The 17952-nt window shown below is 39.6% G+C and overlaps 2 protein-coding genes across 3 annotated transcripts in view; both read left to right on the forward strand.

Moving 5' to 3' along the window:
• Positions 1-17952, forward strand: part of LOC137655672 (3'-5' RNA helicase YTHDC2-like) — a 388907-nt gene that overhangs the window by 251563 nt on the left and 119392 nt on the right. The window lies entirely within an intron of this gene.
• Positions 1-17952, forward strand: part of LOC137655891 (3'-5' RNA helicase YTHDC2-like) — a 138496-nt gene that overhangs the window by 80480 nt on the left and 40064 nt on the right. The window contains exons 11-12 of the mRNA XM_068390115.1: positions 4222-4355; positions 13746-13927. Coding sequence (XP_068246216.1) covers positions 4222-4355; positions 13746-13927 — 316 coding nt within the window. The remainder of the gene's footprint in view (positions 1-4221; positions 4356-13745; positions 13928-17952) is intronic.

Raw genomic sequence — 17952 nt, forward strand, 5'->3', positions numbered from 1 at the left:
TTCTTGATCAGCAACGCCATATAATCTTCCTGGAATTGAAGGCAGGTTTTCTATCCCTTCATCACTTCCAACATCTTTTGTCAGGTCACTCAGTAGTCTAATCCAGAGACTCCTCAACAAAGAAAGGCCGTCGTCTAACCTATCCATGATGTTAATAGTTCTGCTATGGCAACATGTAGAATGGTACCCTGACCTTCTGCTGCTGCTGACTGAGGTTCTGTGTGAATTACCTGTGTTACACAACCTTCTACGTCAACTGCACGCGAAGATATACCACAGGGTACTCGCATTCCTACGACTTCATGCCTCGAGGTTATCCAGCATCTACTCACTCAGAGAGGCTTTTACGACCAGTGGAGAAAAGGATATCTAGATATCTCAGGAAGTCCTCTATTATAGTCTATCAGGTGAAGTGGACAATCTTTTTTGTTAGGTGTCATAGAAGGTCTCTCCACTTGGAGCCACTACATATACCCATTATTGCTGTGTTTTTATTATATCTCCAAGAGGAAGAACTGATAAGTCTCACTGGTTAGATGCTATTGCTTAGCCTTATGCCAGATCTTTATACTGAAAAGAGTCCTTATTTCCTCTTTGGCAGAATTATCAGGGTTTATACAGAGCTTGGGTTATCTTGCCCTCATCTGGAAGTGAAACTCTCTCCTTGTAACATGGTGTAAGTCCTCCGTTTTTTGGAAGGAGCTGCCTACAAACTGTTGAGTTTGGTCAGACTGTGACTTGACCCTCAAAACGGTCTTGCTTGACCCTCAAAACAGTCTTGCTTACCCTCAAAACGGTCTTGCTTGACCCTCAAACGGTCTTCCTTCTCGTCTCTTGACCCTCAAAACGGTCTTCCTTCTTGCCCTAGCCTCTGCAAAGAGGGTCATCAAGTTACAGTCTTTCGTACAACATTGCCCATTCAAGGGGATGAGGCTGGTTACTCTCGGTTTCATCCCTGATTTTATCATTATTATTTAAAATCGGGCTGTAGCGGACCCTAGGTTCAGGTCCTTATGGTTTGTGAGTGCACGGGAAGTATAGTATCCGATCATATAGATCAACTGTTACCATGACCTGTGAGGGTGCCGAGGCGCTACCTCAAGCGTACAAGACGAGCTTATCCACACAATGATCAGCTGCTTGTCAGCTCTGGCAAGCTCAAGAGGAAGGTTACGAGAAACAATTTCATAATAAATCAGGCAAGTAAACGACCCAGAGCTCATGACGTCAGGGGCATAAGCACGCCCTGGCATTCAAAAGGAAATTATCTGGATCTCGGGTATTCCTAGCAAGTGTGTCGAAGTGTCAGGCAACCTTCACTGCCCACTTTTTGTAAGATGTGACACACAGGTCCCTAGACATAGTCTGTGGTGGCTGCTCAGGGGGGGGGGGAGATTTAGCTTCCTTAGCTCCTTACAGGACAATTAGTAAATTATTGACTGACCTTTTTCTTTTCCTCATCTTCCCCTCTCTTGGGGAGCAGCATCCAAGGCCTTACTAGCTGCAAGTAAGCTCCATTCTTTGCAAGTTGCCTGAATACAGTACAGTATTTCGTGGTTCCTGCATTAATACATCTTCCATCATGTCCCCAATATCTCCTGGTGAGAGGGATTTGTGCAATTCAGGTATGTTTGCATGATGTGAAACCTGAGATAATACAGAAACCTAAATATGTCCCTCACTCAATGACCATTACTGCATAAGCTGACTACTGCTTTGGTATCATAAAACTAATAGGATCATGAGGTGTCAGGAACCCCATCCTACATTTCCTTAAGCTCTGGTGTTGCAATCCTGGGGCAAGTTTTCAACCAGTTGAACAAGCTTTGCCAAATTAGGAAATAATTTGTATTTTTCCTATCTCTACAAATACTGTACTTATCCTGCCATCACCTTTCTCCAGTAGGTCCTCTATACAATCAAAGGTGGTTGAGCTAGTGAGTATGCATGTGATAGGGGAGTGTTTCCCGCTAATCCCTCTCCTCTACTTCTCCATGGAGGTTCGCTCATTAAATGTTCATGGCATGAACACCACCTCCCACTGATTTACCTCCTACATAAAGAACTAAATGTTTGTATAGTTGGGAAAATAAAAATTATTTCCAAATTAGTAATACAGTATATAAGAATTTTAGTATTTAAAGAGCTCCAGTGATCCGGTCTTTTCATAGAATTTGGATGTGGTTTTACTGTATTTTAAAGGTTCAGTTTTTGAATGTTTTGAAAATATTTCACTTACAGATTTTATGGCTTAAATTTGTCTTCTATTAGCATTGGCTTCAGCTAAGCTCATAAGAAACTGCAAGTAATATTTTTTAAAGTGTTCTTTGGGAGCATAAGGTGATTTTGTCTTTTTCTATCCTATAGAACAAAGTATTTGAAAACTAAGAGTCTGTAATGGTAGGAAGCATTTCACCAGAAATAGTTTTATTTGTCCAGTAAGAGCCGTTCACTTTATTTTGGATAAAATATGAACATTACAAGTAGTCTCCCTAACATAGGCATCTCATGGCTAAAATTAGTGGGCATGCTAATCCAGAAAATTTTTAGCCTTTGTTTTAATATTGTGTAAAAGGAAACAAACAAGTATAAGAAAATTTATTCATAAACTAGATTGAATCTTATATATTTTTCTTTTTTTATTTGTGCAATATGAACAATAATTTTCTCCTTGATCTCTGGATGAGAACTGAGAAGATATTACTCTATTGAAAGCACTGCAAGTGCATTTAGTCTTTACGAATTCATAGTGCTTCTTAGAAAAGATTTTGCTTTTATTGTTGAAAAGCAGCTTTTTGCCACAGATGTAGTCATAGGAATTGTAAGAGGATTTTTATCATTTTGTTCATTTTACAAGATAAATTTCAGCAGCTCAATTATGCTGCAATATTCATGAATATCAGACCTACAGTACAGTACTTTTAGTTCACTTTCTAGTTTTTCTATAATCAATCACTACCTTCCACTAGCGCTTCCAATTTGCGTATGCGCACAAAAGCTAGAAACCTTTCCGCTGTAACTGTAAAATGCAAAATTCCATTCATAGATTTTGATATTTTTTTTTTTTTTTTATAAAATGATGGATGGCTACCGACATTAAGCTCTAGGATTATATATTGTATAAGTAAAAGGAGAAATGATAGCGGGGCTGCAATTCCACAGTGCCTATGCATGAGCCGCCACTGTTCCCTAATATTATATGGGGTATTGAAACTCCAATTTGTACTCTGTTCTAAACTGCAATGTTATTTCTAGTTAAAAGTTTGGTGATAGAAACTAAGATTAATTTACCGGGTAATCCAAATCTTATGAAATAAGGTTCAGTGTGTTAGGAGTAAACTTTTATCTCTTTAATTTTTAAAAAAAAAATTTCTTGGGAAATAATTTTAGGGGGTGTTCATTAGCTTACTATGTTGGTGTTTTGTTGAACATTTCTTGAAGAATCTTAGCTTTCTTATCAGATTGCTGGGCTCTAGATTCTATAGTGGCTGCTGGTAATGCGGTATTTTAATATTTTAGGGTATAATTTATCTATAGTTTCTTATCTAAAAAATATCTAAGAGTTCCATATTTCAAGCTGTGTATTTAGATAGTTTGTTTCCATCAATCGATATCAGTTCGGTAAAATGTTAATTTCTATACTCAACTGTTGTTTATATTATTTAATCACCAGAAGCTTGGCTTATCAACATTTACAATCAATTTTATTTTCTTTCAATTGACACATGTCTCTAGTAAAGTAATGAGACATTTAACAGTTAATCTTAAGAGTTGAAGCACTAGAAGTTCTTTGTTATTTGGATTTTAAGTAAAAAAATTATTATCAAAAGGTATAAAATAATAAATTTTGATACTGAAATTCTGTCTTGCCCCCCCTCCCCCCCAAAAAAGACCCAAATAGACAGCCAGTAATATGTAAGTCAGTAAAAGTTAATATTGCTAAATATACAATAAATTAATTTACTCATGCTAATATCTTTAGAACTTTCATGAATCAGTATTTTTCCCTCCTATCAACGTATTTTGCATTATATATAAGATATCAGTTTCATTTAAAAAAGAAAGTTTATAGTTTATAAAAGAAAGAAATCATGCAATATCACATGCAGAGCCGCATAGCTTTGAATAATAAACTTGGAATATATTGAATCTCATTACACTAGTTCTTTTTACTGAATATGAATGGAGTGAAATTAAACATTTAATTTTTTTTGCTTACAGCTGGAGAGCTTGATAACACATTGAAACAAGAAATGGATCAGTGTATTCAGGAAGCATTCCTGACGGGGTCAGATGAGGGTTTTTCTCAAATGATGTACCTGATCATGTCAGAAAAGGTGTCTCCAGATTATCAGGTACAGTTGAGTTGCATTACTATGATCATCTTCAGAGTATGATTAATGTACTGTAATTATCCCTTTTACCCCCAAAGGACGTACTGGTACGTTTCACAAAACTCATCCCTTTACCCCCATGGACGTACCGGTACGTCCTTGCAAAAAAATGTTATAAATTTTTTTTTTCATATTTTTGATAATTTTTTGAAAAAATTCAGGCATTTTCCAAGAGAATGAGACCAACCTGACCTCTCTATGACAAAAATTAAGGCTGTTAGAGCAATTAAAAAAAAAATATACTGCAAAATGTGCTGGGGAAAAAAAATAACCCCTGGGGGTGAAGGGTTGGAAATTTCCAAATAGCCTGGGGGTAAAAGGGTTAATAAACAATCTATGCTAGGATAATAAAAAGAAATTTGTTAGGTAAACCCATGTTTTTCATATGTAGTCTATAGATATTCATGTCCCAGATATTCCCAGGCTTGGTCCTTGGTCCGCTTAAAAGTTTTAAGGGCCTAATCAATCTCTCTTTTCCCTTTTATATGATTCATAAACCCCTCTCAATATCTACTAAACCACATTTCAATGTTATCTTAGGGTCACTTCAAACTCTTACTACATTTTTGTTTCTTGATTGATATTTTTCATTTAATAACTATATGCAAGAAAATTTAATGTGCTAAAAGTTTTACATGGAAGGGTCTTTAACCATTTATATTTAATTTTGTGTGTATTGTTTTATGAATGTAAAGGAGTCACTTTGAAAGGTTGCTTTTTCGTATGGAAGTTTTTATTTTTTTCAAAAAAGTGAATGTACAGAAATTAGCTTGTAAAATACCCTATTGTTTGATGTTTGAATGACAAAAATCCATCAATATTCAGAAAATTTGTAGTTTTTCTCTGGATATTCATGTGTTGAGGAATTGGGCTTTCAAAACTTTTTTTTCAATATCAAACTTACCCGATGATCATATAGCTGCATCCCTGCTGCCCGACAGAAAAAACCTACGGGCGGAATACGCCAGCGATCGCTATACAGGTGGGGGTGTACATCAACAGCGCCATCTGTCAAGTAGGTACTCAAGTACTCGATGTCAACAAAGAACCAATTTTCCCTCTGTCGTGCCACTGGCAAGACCTACTAAATACGCCGTCCCTAACTGGATTTGTTTTCACAACGATTTGGTGAAGTACACTATTCCAGTTTTGAGCTTTCGCTATGCAGGGGTTTTATCTTCATTTCAAAACTTGAACTCGTTTTGGATAGATTTAATTATGGTGACGAAGAGAGTATGGACTCTCTTTCACTTTTAAATGGCCGACCCTTCCCTTAGACGGAAGTGTTGGTGACGAAGAGAGTATGGACTCTCTTTCACTTTTAAATGGCCGACCCTTCCCTTAGACGGAAGTGTGTTTAGGTTTTGGTAATTTTGCTTAACAAGTTATAGATCTATTTATTTTATATCTCTCCGCCTTTATAGGCCTCTTCGATTAACTTTCCATTTATTATAAACTTATAAAAATTAATTTTTATGTTTGTTTATATGCGACCTTTCCTAATAGTAGGCGGTCCTTACTTGGAACCGAAGTTAATTAACATTGAGCCCGTCATATCGTATTTACCTTTTAAGAATTTAATACTTTTTTAATTTTAATGTTTTATGAAAGAATTTCTTTGATAGTCTCGTACTGTTTTCAAAGATGAACTAACGTTTAGTTTAGTCTCCGCAGTTGTTGACGTTCAGAACGTTCAACATGCGCTCTATCGTTACGATAGAGAGAGAGTATTTCACGGTTTCACGTTGCAGTAAGAGTAAACCGATTCTAGCGTTTCGTTCATTCTTTCTTAGCTTAAATGGTTTAAATTCTAAATAAAGGAACTTTTTATTTGGGAAACCTTTCAGTTTTTTCCTTTAGCAAATAATATGTTTTAACGATATATAATTGGGCTCTTCTCTCAGGTTCTAAGTCAAGAGAGAAGAGAGAGAGAGATAGAGACGGAGGGAGAGAGAGGAGAATAAACGTTTCGTTCAAGCGGGTAACGTTGTTCTCGTTTTTTACTCTTCTCCCTAGTCGCTGTAGGGGAAGAAGGTAAAACGTTTCTAGAGTTTTATTCTTGTTCCCAGGCTTTATGCGGTGAGAGATTTTAAACGTAGTTTATTTGATCTAGTGTTTAGTCTCTTTTCCAGCCACTGAATTCTTTATCTTTAATTATGTTTTTCTGTTGCATTGTAAAACTGTTTTCGCAATTACTACCTTTTAATGAAGGATAGGATTGCGTGTTTCAGGTAGAAATCAGTTAAAGTTTCGATTTCAGTGAAATAAGTGCAAACAGAAAATCAAAAGTGATAAAGTGATATGCGCAAAGTGTTACAGTGTTGCGTTCGAGGGTTCGTCTGTTCGTGCCAGTTGTTCACCTAGTCCGGGACCTCTTACAAGCTCCCAAGCCCAGGGGAGAAGTAATGTCGAACGACTTATGGGTTCCACAGGCCTTGATCGACGAACAGACGTTTCCCTCCGTGGTTTCGGGTGTATCTACACACGTTGCCGACGTGATCGCCCCACCCACACAAAGACGAGAGAGCCCATTTATTCCTCGTCTGCGGAAGAGGTTTCTCGTAGAAACCATGGACCAAATCTTGCAGCTTTTTAAGTGCAAGTCGGTCCCTTCCGCGCAAGTCCAACGGCCTAGGTGTAGCCACTGGGTCAGTTCGGACTCGCTGCAGTCATCCGACGACTGCACACCTCCCAAGAGAGGCAAGGTGGTACCGCAACAGGCAGTAACTCCGTCTGTTGCCGCACCAGCTGTTTTAGACCCTCAGTCACAACGGACAGTAGCTCCGTTTGTTGCCGTTTTTTGTAGACCCTAGTGGTCTTTACTGCAGTCTATGCAGACTCAGTTAGCTGCGGTTATGCAGGAGTTTCGTGCGGAGAAGGTTTACACTGCTCTCGTTAGCCTACAACCTGCCACGGTTGTGCGCCCAGCTCACGCTGAGGCTGCCTGCTCCCACACTCCGGCTGCGGAGAGCTCCACCTCCGATGCGCGATCGACCCTGCCAGACGCATGTTAACGTTAGTGCGGCTCCCTCCGTTAACATGCGTGAGCTACCGCATCAGCAGTGGGAAGGTGGAGTCAAGCTGCCGTGTTTTGACGCGATGCGTTAGTTTCCGCAACCCACGGCAGTCCCCACCACGCTCCACCACTCCGCTTTGGTTGTTGCCTGCTCCCACACTCCGACTGCGGAGAAGGTTGACGATGCACCCGTTGGCCTACAGCCTGCCACGGTTGTGCGCCCAGCATGGCTGCCTGCTCCCACACTCTTGTTGTGAGAGCTCCTCCACCCATGCGCAGTCGACCCTGCCAGACGCATGCTGACTCCCACAGACACACGGAGCACTCCGTTGCCGTGCGTGAGCTACCACAAGCTGCCGTGTTTTGACACGGTGTGTCAGCCTCCGCAACCCACTGTGGTTACCGCCTCTCGCCCGCAGCAGACTAGTCAGTCAGGAGTTGAGGCTTCCCCACACAGCTTTGGTTGTTGCCAGCTCACAGACTGTCAAGCAGTTACATGAATTTGCCTTCTGGTCTGCTACTAATGCACCAGGGCTGTATGTCCTCACGCACCTGTTGTGGTTGACAGTTCAGTTTTTTGACAGTTCACAGACTGTCAGGCAGTTACATAACGTTGCCTTCTGGTCTGCTGCTAATGCACCAGTGCTGTATGTCCTCACGCACCTGTTGTGGTTGACAGTTCAGTTTTTGACAGTTCACAGACTGTCAAGCAGTTACATAACGTTGCATTCTGGTCTGCTGCTTATGCACCAGTGAAACCCTCACTGAGATAACCTAGCTTTTCTCGGACATGGTTCCTGTAGATGAGAAAGTGCTGTTCTCCCTCCTTCTGATATTCCCTTGAGGACTCTGTCATTTGGAGAGGAGCCTTAAGCTGCTTAGCCTCCTATGGACTTTAATTAAAGCATAACATGCTTCCAGGGATGGTAAATGGTTCCGCTTCAGTCGCTAACCCCGTCTGTTGCCACACCTGCTCCCATAGACCCTAATGGGCTTTGTTGCAAGACATGCAGTCCAAGCTTAGTCCTTGATAGAGAATTTTTTACGGAGAAGAACCTTCTTGCCAACAACCTTCCTACCGGTTGGTTGTACGCCCTGTTGACGCTGAGGTATCCTACTCACGTCCGCCAGTTGAGATGGTTCCTCCACCGGTGCGACCCAGTGTGGGTTGCCAGTCGCACTTTGACGTTAAGCGACTCTCGGAGGTGGTTGTGGACGTTCAGTGTGTCACTAGGAAGACGTTCAACAACCAGCAGAGGTGACTTGTTGTGACGCAGTGCGGCAACCTCAGCAACCCGGTAAGGGGTTGTCTGCACAACCCAGACAGTCTAGACAGTTTCGGGTTGTCGCTGTACTTCCTCGCGTCCGCATGGTTGACAGTTCACAGACTGTGCAGCAGTACCATGATCTTGTGTCCGGCTCCGTCACGCATCCACCAGTGCGACCGGATTCAGCGAGTCAGACGTTGCCCACTCCGTTGCCGTTTCCTCATCAGTTTCGGATGAGGAACCCTCTGATGAGGACATGGCTGAACAAGACGATCAACCCCCACCCCTGCTATCCATCCAGAAGATGCTGAAGAAGGAACACGGCCCTGTCAGGCTGTGGATGAGTCTGGTTAGGACACTGTCATCCGTGGTTCAATTGGTGTCACTTGGAAGACTACACCTCCGTCCTCTTCGGTATCATATAGCTCTTCACTGGAAAGGACAAGACGCTAGAAGCGGTCTCGATCCCGGTTTCCGGAAAGATAAGTCTGGTCTGACTTGATGAAAGGATTTTATCAACCTTTGAAAGGGTCTTCCCCTGACTGTTCAGACTCCCAACCACGTTCTCTTCTCAGACGCATCGGACGTAGGCTGGGGTGCGACCTTAGGCGGTAGGGAATGCTCGGGATTATGGAACTCGAGTCAAAGGACAATGCATTTCAACTGCAAGAAGCTTCTGGCAGTACGTCTGACCTGGAAAAGCTTCAGGTCTCTCCTTCAAGGCAAAGTGGTGGAGGTGAACATGGTCAACTCCCTGCTTTGATGTACATCTCCTAGCAAGGAGGGACCTACTCTCTGACATGGTACGAGTTCGCAAGTGACCTCCTCTCCTGTTCAACAGGTCTAGACTTTTCACTAGTAACGAGTTTCATCCAAGGCAACTTGAATGTCATAGCAGATTGTCTCAGTAGGAAGGGACAATAATTCCAACATATTGGACCCTCCACAAGGATGTATGCAAGAGACTTTGGGTCTCCTGGGGCCAACCAACCATAGATCTCTTCGCAACCTCGATGTCCAAGAGGCTCCCAATGCTTTGCTCACCTATCCCGGACCCAGCAGTAGTTCTTATAGATGCCTTTCTACTAGATTGGTCTCATCTAGATCTATATGCATTCCCTCCGTTCTAGATTGTCAACAAGGTACTGCAGAAGTTCGCCTCTCACGAAGGGACAAAGTTGACGCTAGTTGCTTCCCTCTGGCCCGCGAGAGAATAACTTTCCGAGGTACTTCGATGGCTAGTAGACGTTCCCAGAACACTTCCCCTAAGGGTGGACCTGCTACGTCTGTCACGCGTAAAGAAGGTACTCCAAGGCCTCCACGCTCTTCGTCTGACTGCCTTCAGAATATCGAAAGACTCTCGAGAACTAGAGGTTTTTCGAAGGAGGCAACCAGATCGATTGCTAGAGCAAGGAGAACATCCACCCTTAGAGTCTACTAATCGAAGTGGGAAATCTTCCGAAACTGGTGCAAGTCAGTGTCCGTATCCTCGACCAGTAACTCTGTAACTCAAATAGCTGACTTCCTCTTATATCTGAGGAAAGAGCGATCTCTTTCAGCTCCCACTATCAAGGGTTACAGAAGCATGTTGGCATCAGTCTTCCGTCACAGAGGCTTAGATCTTTCCAACAATAAAGATCTACAGGACCTCCTTAAGTCTTTTGAGACCACGAAGGAGCGTCGTTTGGTTACACCTGGTTGGAATTTAGACGTGGTTCTAAGATTCCTTATGTCAGACAGGTTCGAACCACTTCAATCAGCCTCCTTGAAAGATCTCACCTTTAAGACTCTTTTCCTGATATGCTTAACCACAGCTAAAAGAGTCAGTGAGATTCATGCCTTCAGCAAGAACATCGGATTCTCATCCGAAACGGCTACATGTTCTACATCTTGGTTTTCTAGCCAAACACGAGCTGCCTTCTCGGCCTTGACCAATATCGTTCGATATTCCAAACTTATCGTATGGTTGGAAATGAACTAGAAAGAGTATTATGTCCTGTAAGAGCTCTTAAGTTCTATTTTAAAAACCTTTACGAGGCCCGTCTGAAGCTTTATGGTGTTCAGTTAAGAATCCATCTTTGCCTACGTCAGAGAATTCTTTATCCTATTTTATCAGACTGTTAATACGAGAAGCTCATTCCCTTCTGAATGAGGAAGACCAAGCTTGGCTGAAGGTAAGGACACACGAAGTTAGAGCTGTCACAACTTCTGTGGCCTTTAAACAAAATAGATCTCTGCAAAATATATTTGACGCAACTTATTGGAAAAGCAAATCAGTGTTCGCGTCTTTTATCTTAAGAATGTCCAGTCTCTTTACGAGAACTGCTACACTCTGGGACCATTCGTAGCAACGAGTGCAGTAGTGGTGGGGGCTCCACCACTACAATTCCCTAATTCCAGAACCTTTTTAATCTTTCTCTTGAAATATTTTTGGGTTGTCCGGAAGGCTAAGAAGCCTTTCGCATCCTACTTGATTTGGCGGGTGGTCAAAATCATTTCTTGAGAAGCGCCTAGATTAGAGGTTTTGATGAGGACCTTTAGTATGGGTTACAACCCTTCATACTTCAGCTCCTAGGAGTCGCTCAGCATCCTATGAGGATCGCGAGGCTCAGTAAGGAAGACGTACTTAAAAAGGCAGAGTAATTGTTCAAGTCGTCTTCCTTACCAGGTACTTATTTATTTTATGCTTGTTATTTTGAATAACTGCTGAAATGAAATACGGAATACTTAGCTCATAATGTCAACTTGTAATGCTGGTCTCTACCCACCCCCCTGGGTGTGAATCAGCTATATGATCATCGGGTAAGTTTGATATTGAAAAATGTTATTTTCCTTAGTAAAATAAATTTTTGAATATACTTACCCGATGATCATAAATTAAAGGACCCACCCTTCCTCCCCAATAGAGAACCAGTGGGACAGAGGAGAAAATTGGTTCTTTGTTGACATCGAATACTTGAGTACCTACTTGACAGATGGCGCTGTTGATGTACACCCCCACCTGTATAGCAATCGCTGGCGTATTCCGCCCGTAGGTTTTTTCTGTCGGGCAGCAGGGATGCAGCTATATGATCATCGGGTAAGTATTTTCAAAAATTTATTTTACTAAGGAAAATAACATTTTTCAGAGATTGGTTGAATATACTTTAGTACTTTATGCTTAAATATGGGCTTTTAGGAGTAATTCTCCTATTAGTCCATTATTAAATATTTATATTTTTTTTAGACAGTTTAAATGTGCTCTTTTAATGCATTTTTGTATTTTTTCAATTTTGGAACAATATTAACAATCAACAATTACTGACTTTTTTTAACTTTGGTTATGATGAGCTGAGTTCAAGCTCTGGCTACTGTATTGAGAATATGTGAGTATACAAATTACAAGAATTATCATTTATATAATTTTATTTATTCACTATATCTGCATAATGAATACAGTATTACATAAGCATCAATATGTCATAGGATATCATAGTTTTCTTGCAATTCATTTATAACCCTTATTATTATAATTTGAACTGTCAATATCTCTTTCTGACCAGTTTATTATCAAGTATTCATATTTCTTTAGACATTACAGTTGTGTTTTGATATGTAATTTATATTGAAATAAAAATCTTTATTTCTCTTCAGGCTTTTTTTTTTTTTTTTTTTTTTTTTTTTTTTTTTTTTTTTTTTTTTTTTTTTTTGTAACAGCTCAGGTCACATCATACTGCTTCTTATCTCTACGTTTGTCTGGTCTAATGAAATAAAAAAAATTTAATTTTCAGTAAGTAGTAGTCATAACAACCGACACAGCCCACTAAAATACTTTGTATTGTTACTTGATGTTTCGATAATAGAAATACTAATACAGTATTATGTAATAACATATCAAAAGGAAATCACTCGATTTGCCAGCTTGCCTTCCACCAGAAATATGACGTCACCAGACATTTGACGTGAACTCGACAAAGAATGACACGCAAAATATATAAAACCCTTTTCCTTTAATTTTAGAAAGAAACTTTTTTTTTTTCTTTTTGCGTGTGTGTGGTAGTCTTCCAATTTTGCTATTAAATCCCAATGTTCAATTCATACAATCTGCTCATAAATAATTTATTGACATTAACCTTCGCTGTAGCCGTGATCATTTTAGCCAAACAATATCTGACAATATGGTAATAATTTGGGAAGCATGTGTGACAGTATCTAATATTTTCTTAAAGGCATTTGTATTTGATAAAAGCGACAAAGAAAAACAACTTGGTTATTTGAGGAGATGAGAAATGTTAAATTAAGTAATTCTTGTTATGCAGATAACCTTTAGTATGCAAGTATATAGAATATTCATGGTGTTGGTTGTGTTTATTTCAGTGATCCTTTTTTATTTTATATAGATGTATTTTTACCCTCTAAATGAACACCAAAATCATTCCTGTAGCCCACCTACAGGTGATATTTATTCTAATTTCCAGCAAATTTATGCTAGTTCATCTTGAAAAGTTTACATTTCGATGTTAGACATAACCTTTACAATCATTGGTGATGAAGACATTGAACTGATGAGATACAGAAATCCTGAAATCACCCGTTTAGCTCATGTTAAGGCTAATTTTAGCTATTTTTTTCAGCTAAATTATGCTATTTGATATCTAAATTTGACCGATTGACCTTCATAATGACCTACTACATTTAGGTTAGCATCATTGAATCTGCCATCCTCAGAAACCCCCATTTTAACAAGATTTGTTTTCTAGTCTGTCTAAGACTAACTATAGAGATGCACTTAAATTAAATCTAGCACCTAAGTTCCAAACCTTGAGTGATGCTGTGGGTAGTCCTTCCATTAAGGAGTCTCTGGCTGGTATCGACAATACTGTAATTCATGAACTGTGACTACTACCTCTACCAATGAACGGGACAGTCATATGTAAAGCTTCTGGAGGAAAATTGATGATGATTTTGGTAAAAAGTGTTTTTGAAGGTCTATTTTAGATTTCTACTAAACATTTTTATTAACATTTAGTCCTGTTTTTTATTTCTGTAGTTGTTAATGTTTTTTTTTTTTTTTATATATTCCCACAGCACTGTGAAACTTGGGCAACACCATTAATGGTTGCTTCTGGGCGTGGTCGTGTAGATATCATGGAACAGCTTCTTGCTCTTGGATCATCAATCACATTGCGTGCTGCCAATGACTGGACTGCAGCAAACTGGGCTCAATCCACAGACCAGAAAGAGGCTTTAGACCTTTTGCACGCATATAGGTGAGTGTTTTCAGATATTTCAAGTACATAGCGTTGTAACCTAGTAATATTGTTACGCTTATTGCTATCCTTTTTATTTTGGGGACAATTATAATAGTTGGCAGCAAGTAATGCTTAGTAATATAGAATTTTTTTCTACAAATCCTTTACATATAAATAGCTCAGGTTTGTGGTCTTTAGAAAGCTTACATACCTCATTCTTAGCTGAAAAGAAAATTGTACGGTGCTCAACAGCCTTTTGTATGTGTACCATGGATCCTGAGGTCATGGGCAGCAAAGAGCTTGAAGTTTTAACCAGGCAGTGAATTTCAGTATAGTTGGGGGTTTGTAAGAGAAAATAATATTTATTTAAAAGTAAGTTTATTTCATAACAAACCCATGAATTTTAATTATTCATAATTGCAAATTAGTGGATTACAACAAAGTATATATTGGGCAACTAACTGGGATTGAGGTGAGAAATTGAAATAAAGTATCCAAAAACAAAACTACTTCTCTCATTTAAGGTAAGGTTATTAACCCATAAATTACAAAAATAGGTAAGAACCGTACTTACCAACATTGAAATACAAAAGAAACGAAATGTAGGTTACGATGAGTAGAGACTAGGTCAATTAATTTTCATGTAAAGGTTATTGAATATTTGTAACTTCCTTTTGTTTACCATAGAATGACAAGATCTTTTAGAGGTAGTAGTTTGGCAAGGGCACCAGCCACCTGTTGAGATACTATCGCTAGAGAGTTATGTGGTCCTTTGGCTGGGCAGACAGTACTACATTGGATTCTTCTCTCTGGTTACAGTTCATTTTTCCTTTGCCTACACATACACCGAATAGTCTGGCCTGTTTTATACATATTCTCCTCTGTCCTCATACACTTGACAACACTGAGATTACCAAACAATTCTTCCTCGCTCGAGGGGTTACTGCACTATCATTGTTTAGTGGCCACTTTCCTCTAGGTATAGGTAGAAGAGACTTTAGCTATGGTAAGCAGCTCTTCTAGGAGAAGGACACCTCAAAATCAAACCATTTTTCTCTAGTCTTGGGTAGTGCCATAGCCTCTGTACCACGATCTTCCACTGTCTTGGGTTAGAGTTCTCTTGTTTAAGGGTGCACTCAAGCACACTATTCTATCTTTTTTTCTCTTCTTGTTTTGTTAAAGTTTTTATAGTTTATGTAGGAGATATGTATTTTTTTGTTACTGTTCTTAAAATATTTTATTTATCCTTGTTTCCTTTCCTCACTGGGGTATTTTCCCTGTTGGAGCCCCTGGGCTTATAGCATCCTGCTTTTCCAACTAGGGTTGTAGCTTAGCAAGTAATAATGATAATAATGATAATAATAAAGAATATAGACCAGTAGTTAGAACTATAACTACTTGTGCACAACCTTAAGAAACCTTTGCAACACTCCAGAATTCTTAAACATGCTGGGTGGTTAAGGGAATTTCTTGGTTAATCTTTTTGGCTTATTTTTAAAGATAGTGTTAGCTAGAAGGAATTGCCTCATAAGAACTATTTTTATGGATGTTAAAACTATATGAATGGCAGAAAATTAACCCCAAAAACTAGGTAGCATTGTGGAGGCTCAAGTGATAGTGATAATAATGATGATTCGACAATGGAATAAATGTTGTATGAATGAGAACAGAGGGGAGAGTGGTGGAGACGAAAATGATATTGCTACTGATAGTGATTATGAGCTTGGTGAGGTAAATGGACAAATAGTAATATTAAGGACATGTAAAGTGTGATATATGACATTTTGAGTGACTATTGAGATTGTTAATACATATATGTACTTAGGACAGACACTAGGTGTTTCTCCTGGACATGAGACCTGAAATTAAAAGAACGACAAGTGATATTTCTTCAGCTTTTAAATGCAATTTTCAGTTTATTTCCATCTTCGTTTCATTGTTAGTTATGCGATGAAACATCAATGTAAATAGGTGGACATATGATGCTATTGCACGCCTTGAAAAATTCAGCATTTTGTAATCAGTCATGACTTACTACCAATCACACTTATATCAAAATCTTTCCAAAAGTGTGACAGATTAGGCATTACTACACAATTTCAACTTAAAATAGTCACCTAATAATTTTTTTTTATGAATATTTTTCCCTAATCAACAAGGATGTATGCAGGCATTTATTTGAAAATTCTTCTTTTAAGCATGGAAATGCTAATGGATAACAGTACTGCAAAGTTTAATGCTTGTCCCCATTATCAGTACTCTCTCTTTTTCTGATTCTTTTGAGGAATCCAGATATCAAATGTCACAGTCACATGGTAATCTAGGATATTGCTAATGTTGCTGAGGGTTGGATTATGCATATGCTAGCAGTTTGGCCCATCTGAAACCATCATAGAAAACCGCGATAAATCTATTTTTGGGTGAGATAGCCATGTCGTCCTGATGGAAGGTTCCTATAAGTAGCTTTCTAAGGGATATTTGCTACAGTGATATTCCCAGAGAATTTACCTTTAGGTCTCCAGAATTCTAACTCCTGGCGCGAATATCCTCAAAATTTCTCTTAAGGATATCGCATAAATCAGAGGATATATATCTTGATACGACACATAGCAATCTTCACCCCGAATAGCGTTTTTGCTTCGAGGGAGAGAGTGGCAAAAATAGAAGGGGAGCCGTTATCAAGGTACCCTTCCTCCCGTACTACTGTTGAGTATCTAGATGGCGCTGTATCCAAGATGGCGCGTTATTCCTTGTAGCATTGAGCATGGTGCTACAGATATAGTAATTTCGGGAGGGATCCTGCCAAAGCCTTTTCTGTAGAAAAGGAGGGCGGATCCATCAGGACGACATGGTTATCTCACCCAAACCTCGACCCCTACACTGGGTAGGGGAAGACGGCAGAGAGACTTTGTCCAACGAAACGCCGGGCGAAGCGAGAGGCGAAGAGACGCTGAGTTTCCTAGGTGAACGTTTATAGGTCTTCTTCTTCTTGGTGCCGTAACGCACCCACTGCACCTCGTTCCAGGACTTGCACTCCTTACACTTGGGTGTAGGGGAACACACACTGCCCCTACACGAAGAACACTAGAAGTGCGGGTCAACTTCAGGCTTAGAGAGGAAAGCGCCACACGATTTGCCGGCCATAGGCCCAGGGCAACGACGGGGATGCTCCATAACACACTAGTAAGACACCGCGAGACACAGGAACACAGAGGGAAAAGGATAAGGAAGAGCACAAAGGGACCGCGTGAGACACAAAGGGGTCGGGGACACAAAGGGTCGCACTGGGTTAAGAGAGAGCGTCGGGATATTATCCGCGACCAGAAACTTACTGGAGATCGAGACCTGAGCAAGCATGCTCTCTGACCATGAGGTTACCCCGCATAGAAAACGGGAGTAGAGTAAACTACACAAAATTCTGGTCGGTTGGGAGGAGATCCCAGATACTCCTAAGAAAGTAGTTCGAGGTAAGTACTGTTAGGAAAAATACAAATTACTTAAAATTTGTGGAATTTTCGCTTCGCTCAAAATCCGTTTTTTGGTTTTTGGGCTCAAGCCATGTCGTCCTGATGGAAGCTTACCAGAGAATTACTAGAAAGTACTGTATCTGTGGATTTTTAAAGTGCCTTGACCTTTGGACAATTTTTTCTTATGGTCATCCAGACCATTGAGACATATGACTATACCGTTATACGTCATTACTGCTAAACATAAACCATGTTAGTGCTTCCTGCCACCTGCAGGGAAGAGTCATATTAGACATAGGAAAGGAGTCTCAAAGTTTGCATACAATGTATGAACAAACATAGCATCAACTACATACAGGTCTCACTGTTTGTATAACGTATTGGAACAAACATTACTAGATAATGTTTGCATCACATATAAGAACAAGGGTATTAGTTATACATATTGTTCATAAGTAAATATATGCAGTTTTATTAAGGGTAAGAAAACACTTATATATTTTATTAAAAATCAATTGTAGGGCAAAATAAGATGACACTTATCTATTTTATTAAAAATCAATTGTAGGGCAAAAT

The sequence above is a fragment of the Palaemon carinicauda genome, chromosome 16, assembly GCF_036898095.1.
Source record: "Palaemon carinicauda isolate YSFRI2023 chromosome 16, ASM3689809v2, whole genome shotgun sequence".
Lineage (NCBI taxonomy): Eukaryota > Metazoa > Arthropoda > Malacostraca > Decapoda > Palaemonidae > Palaemon > Palaemon carinicauda.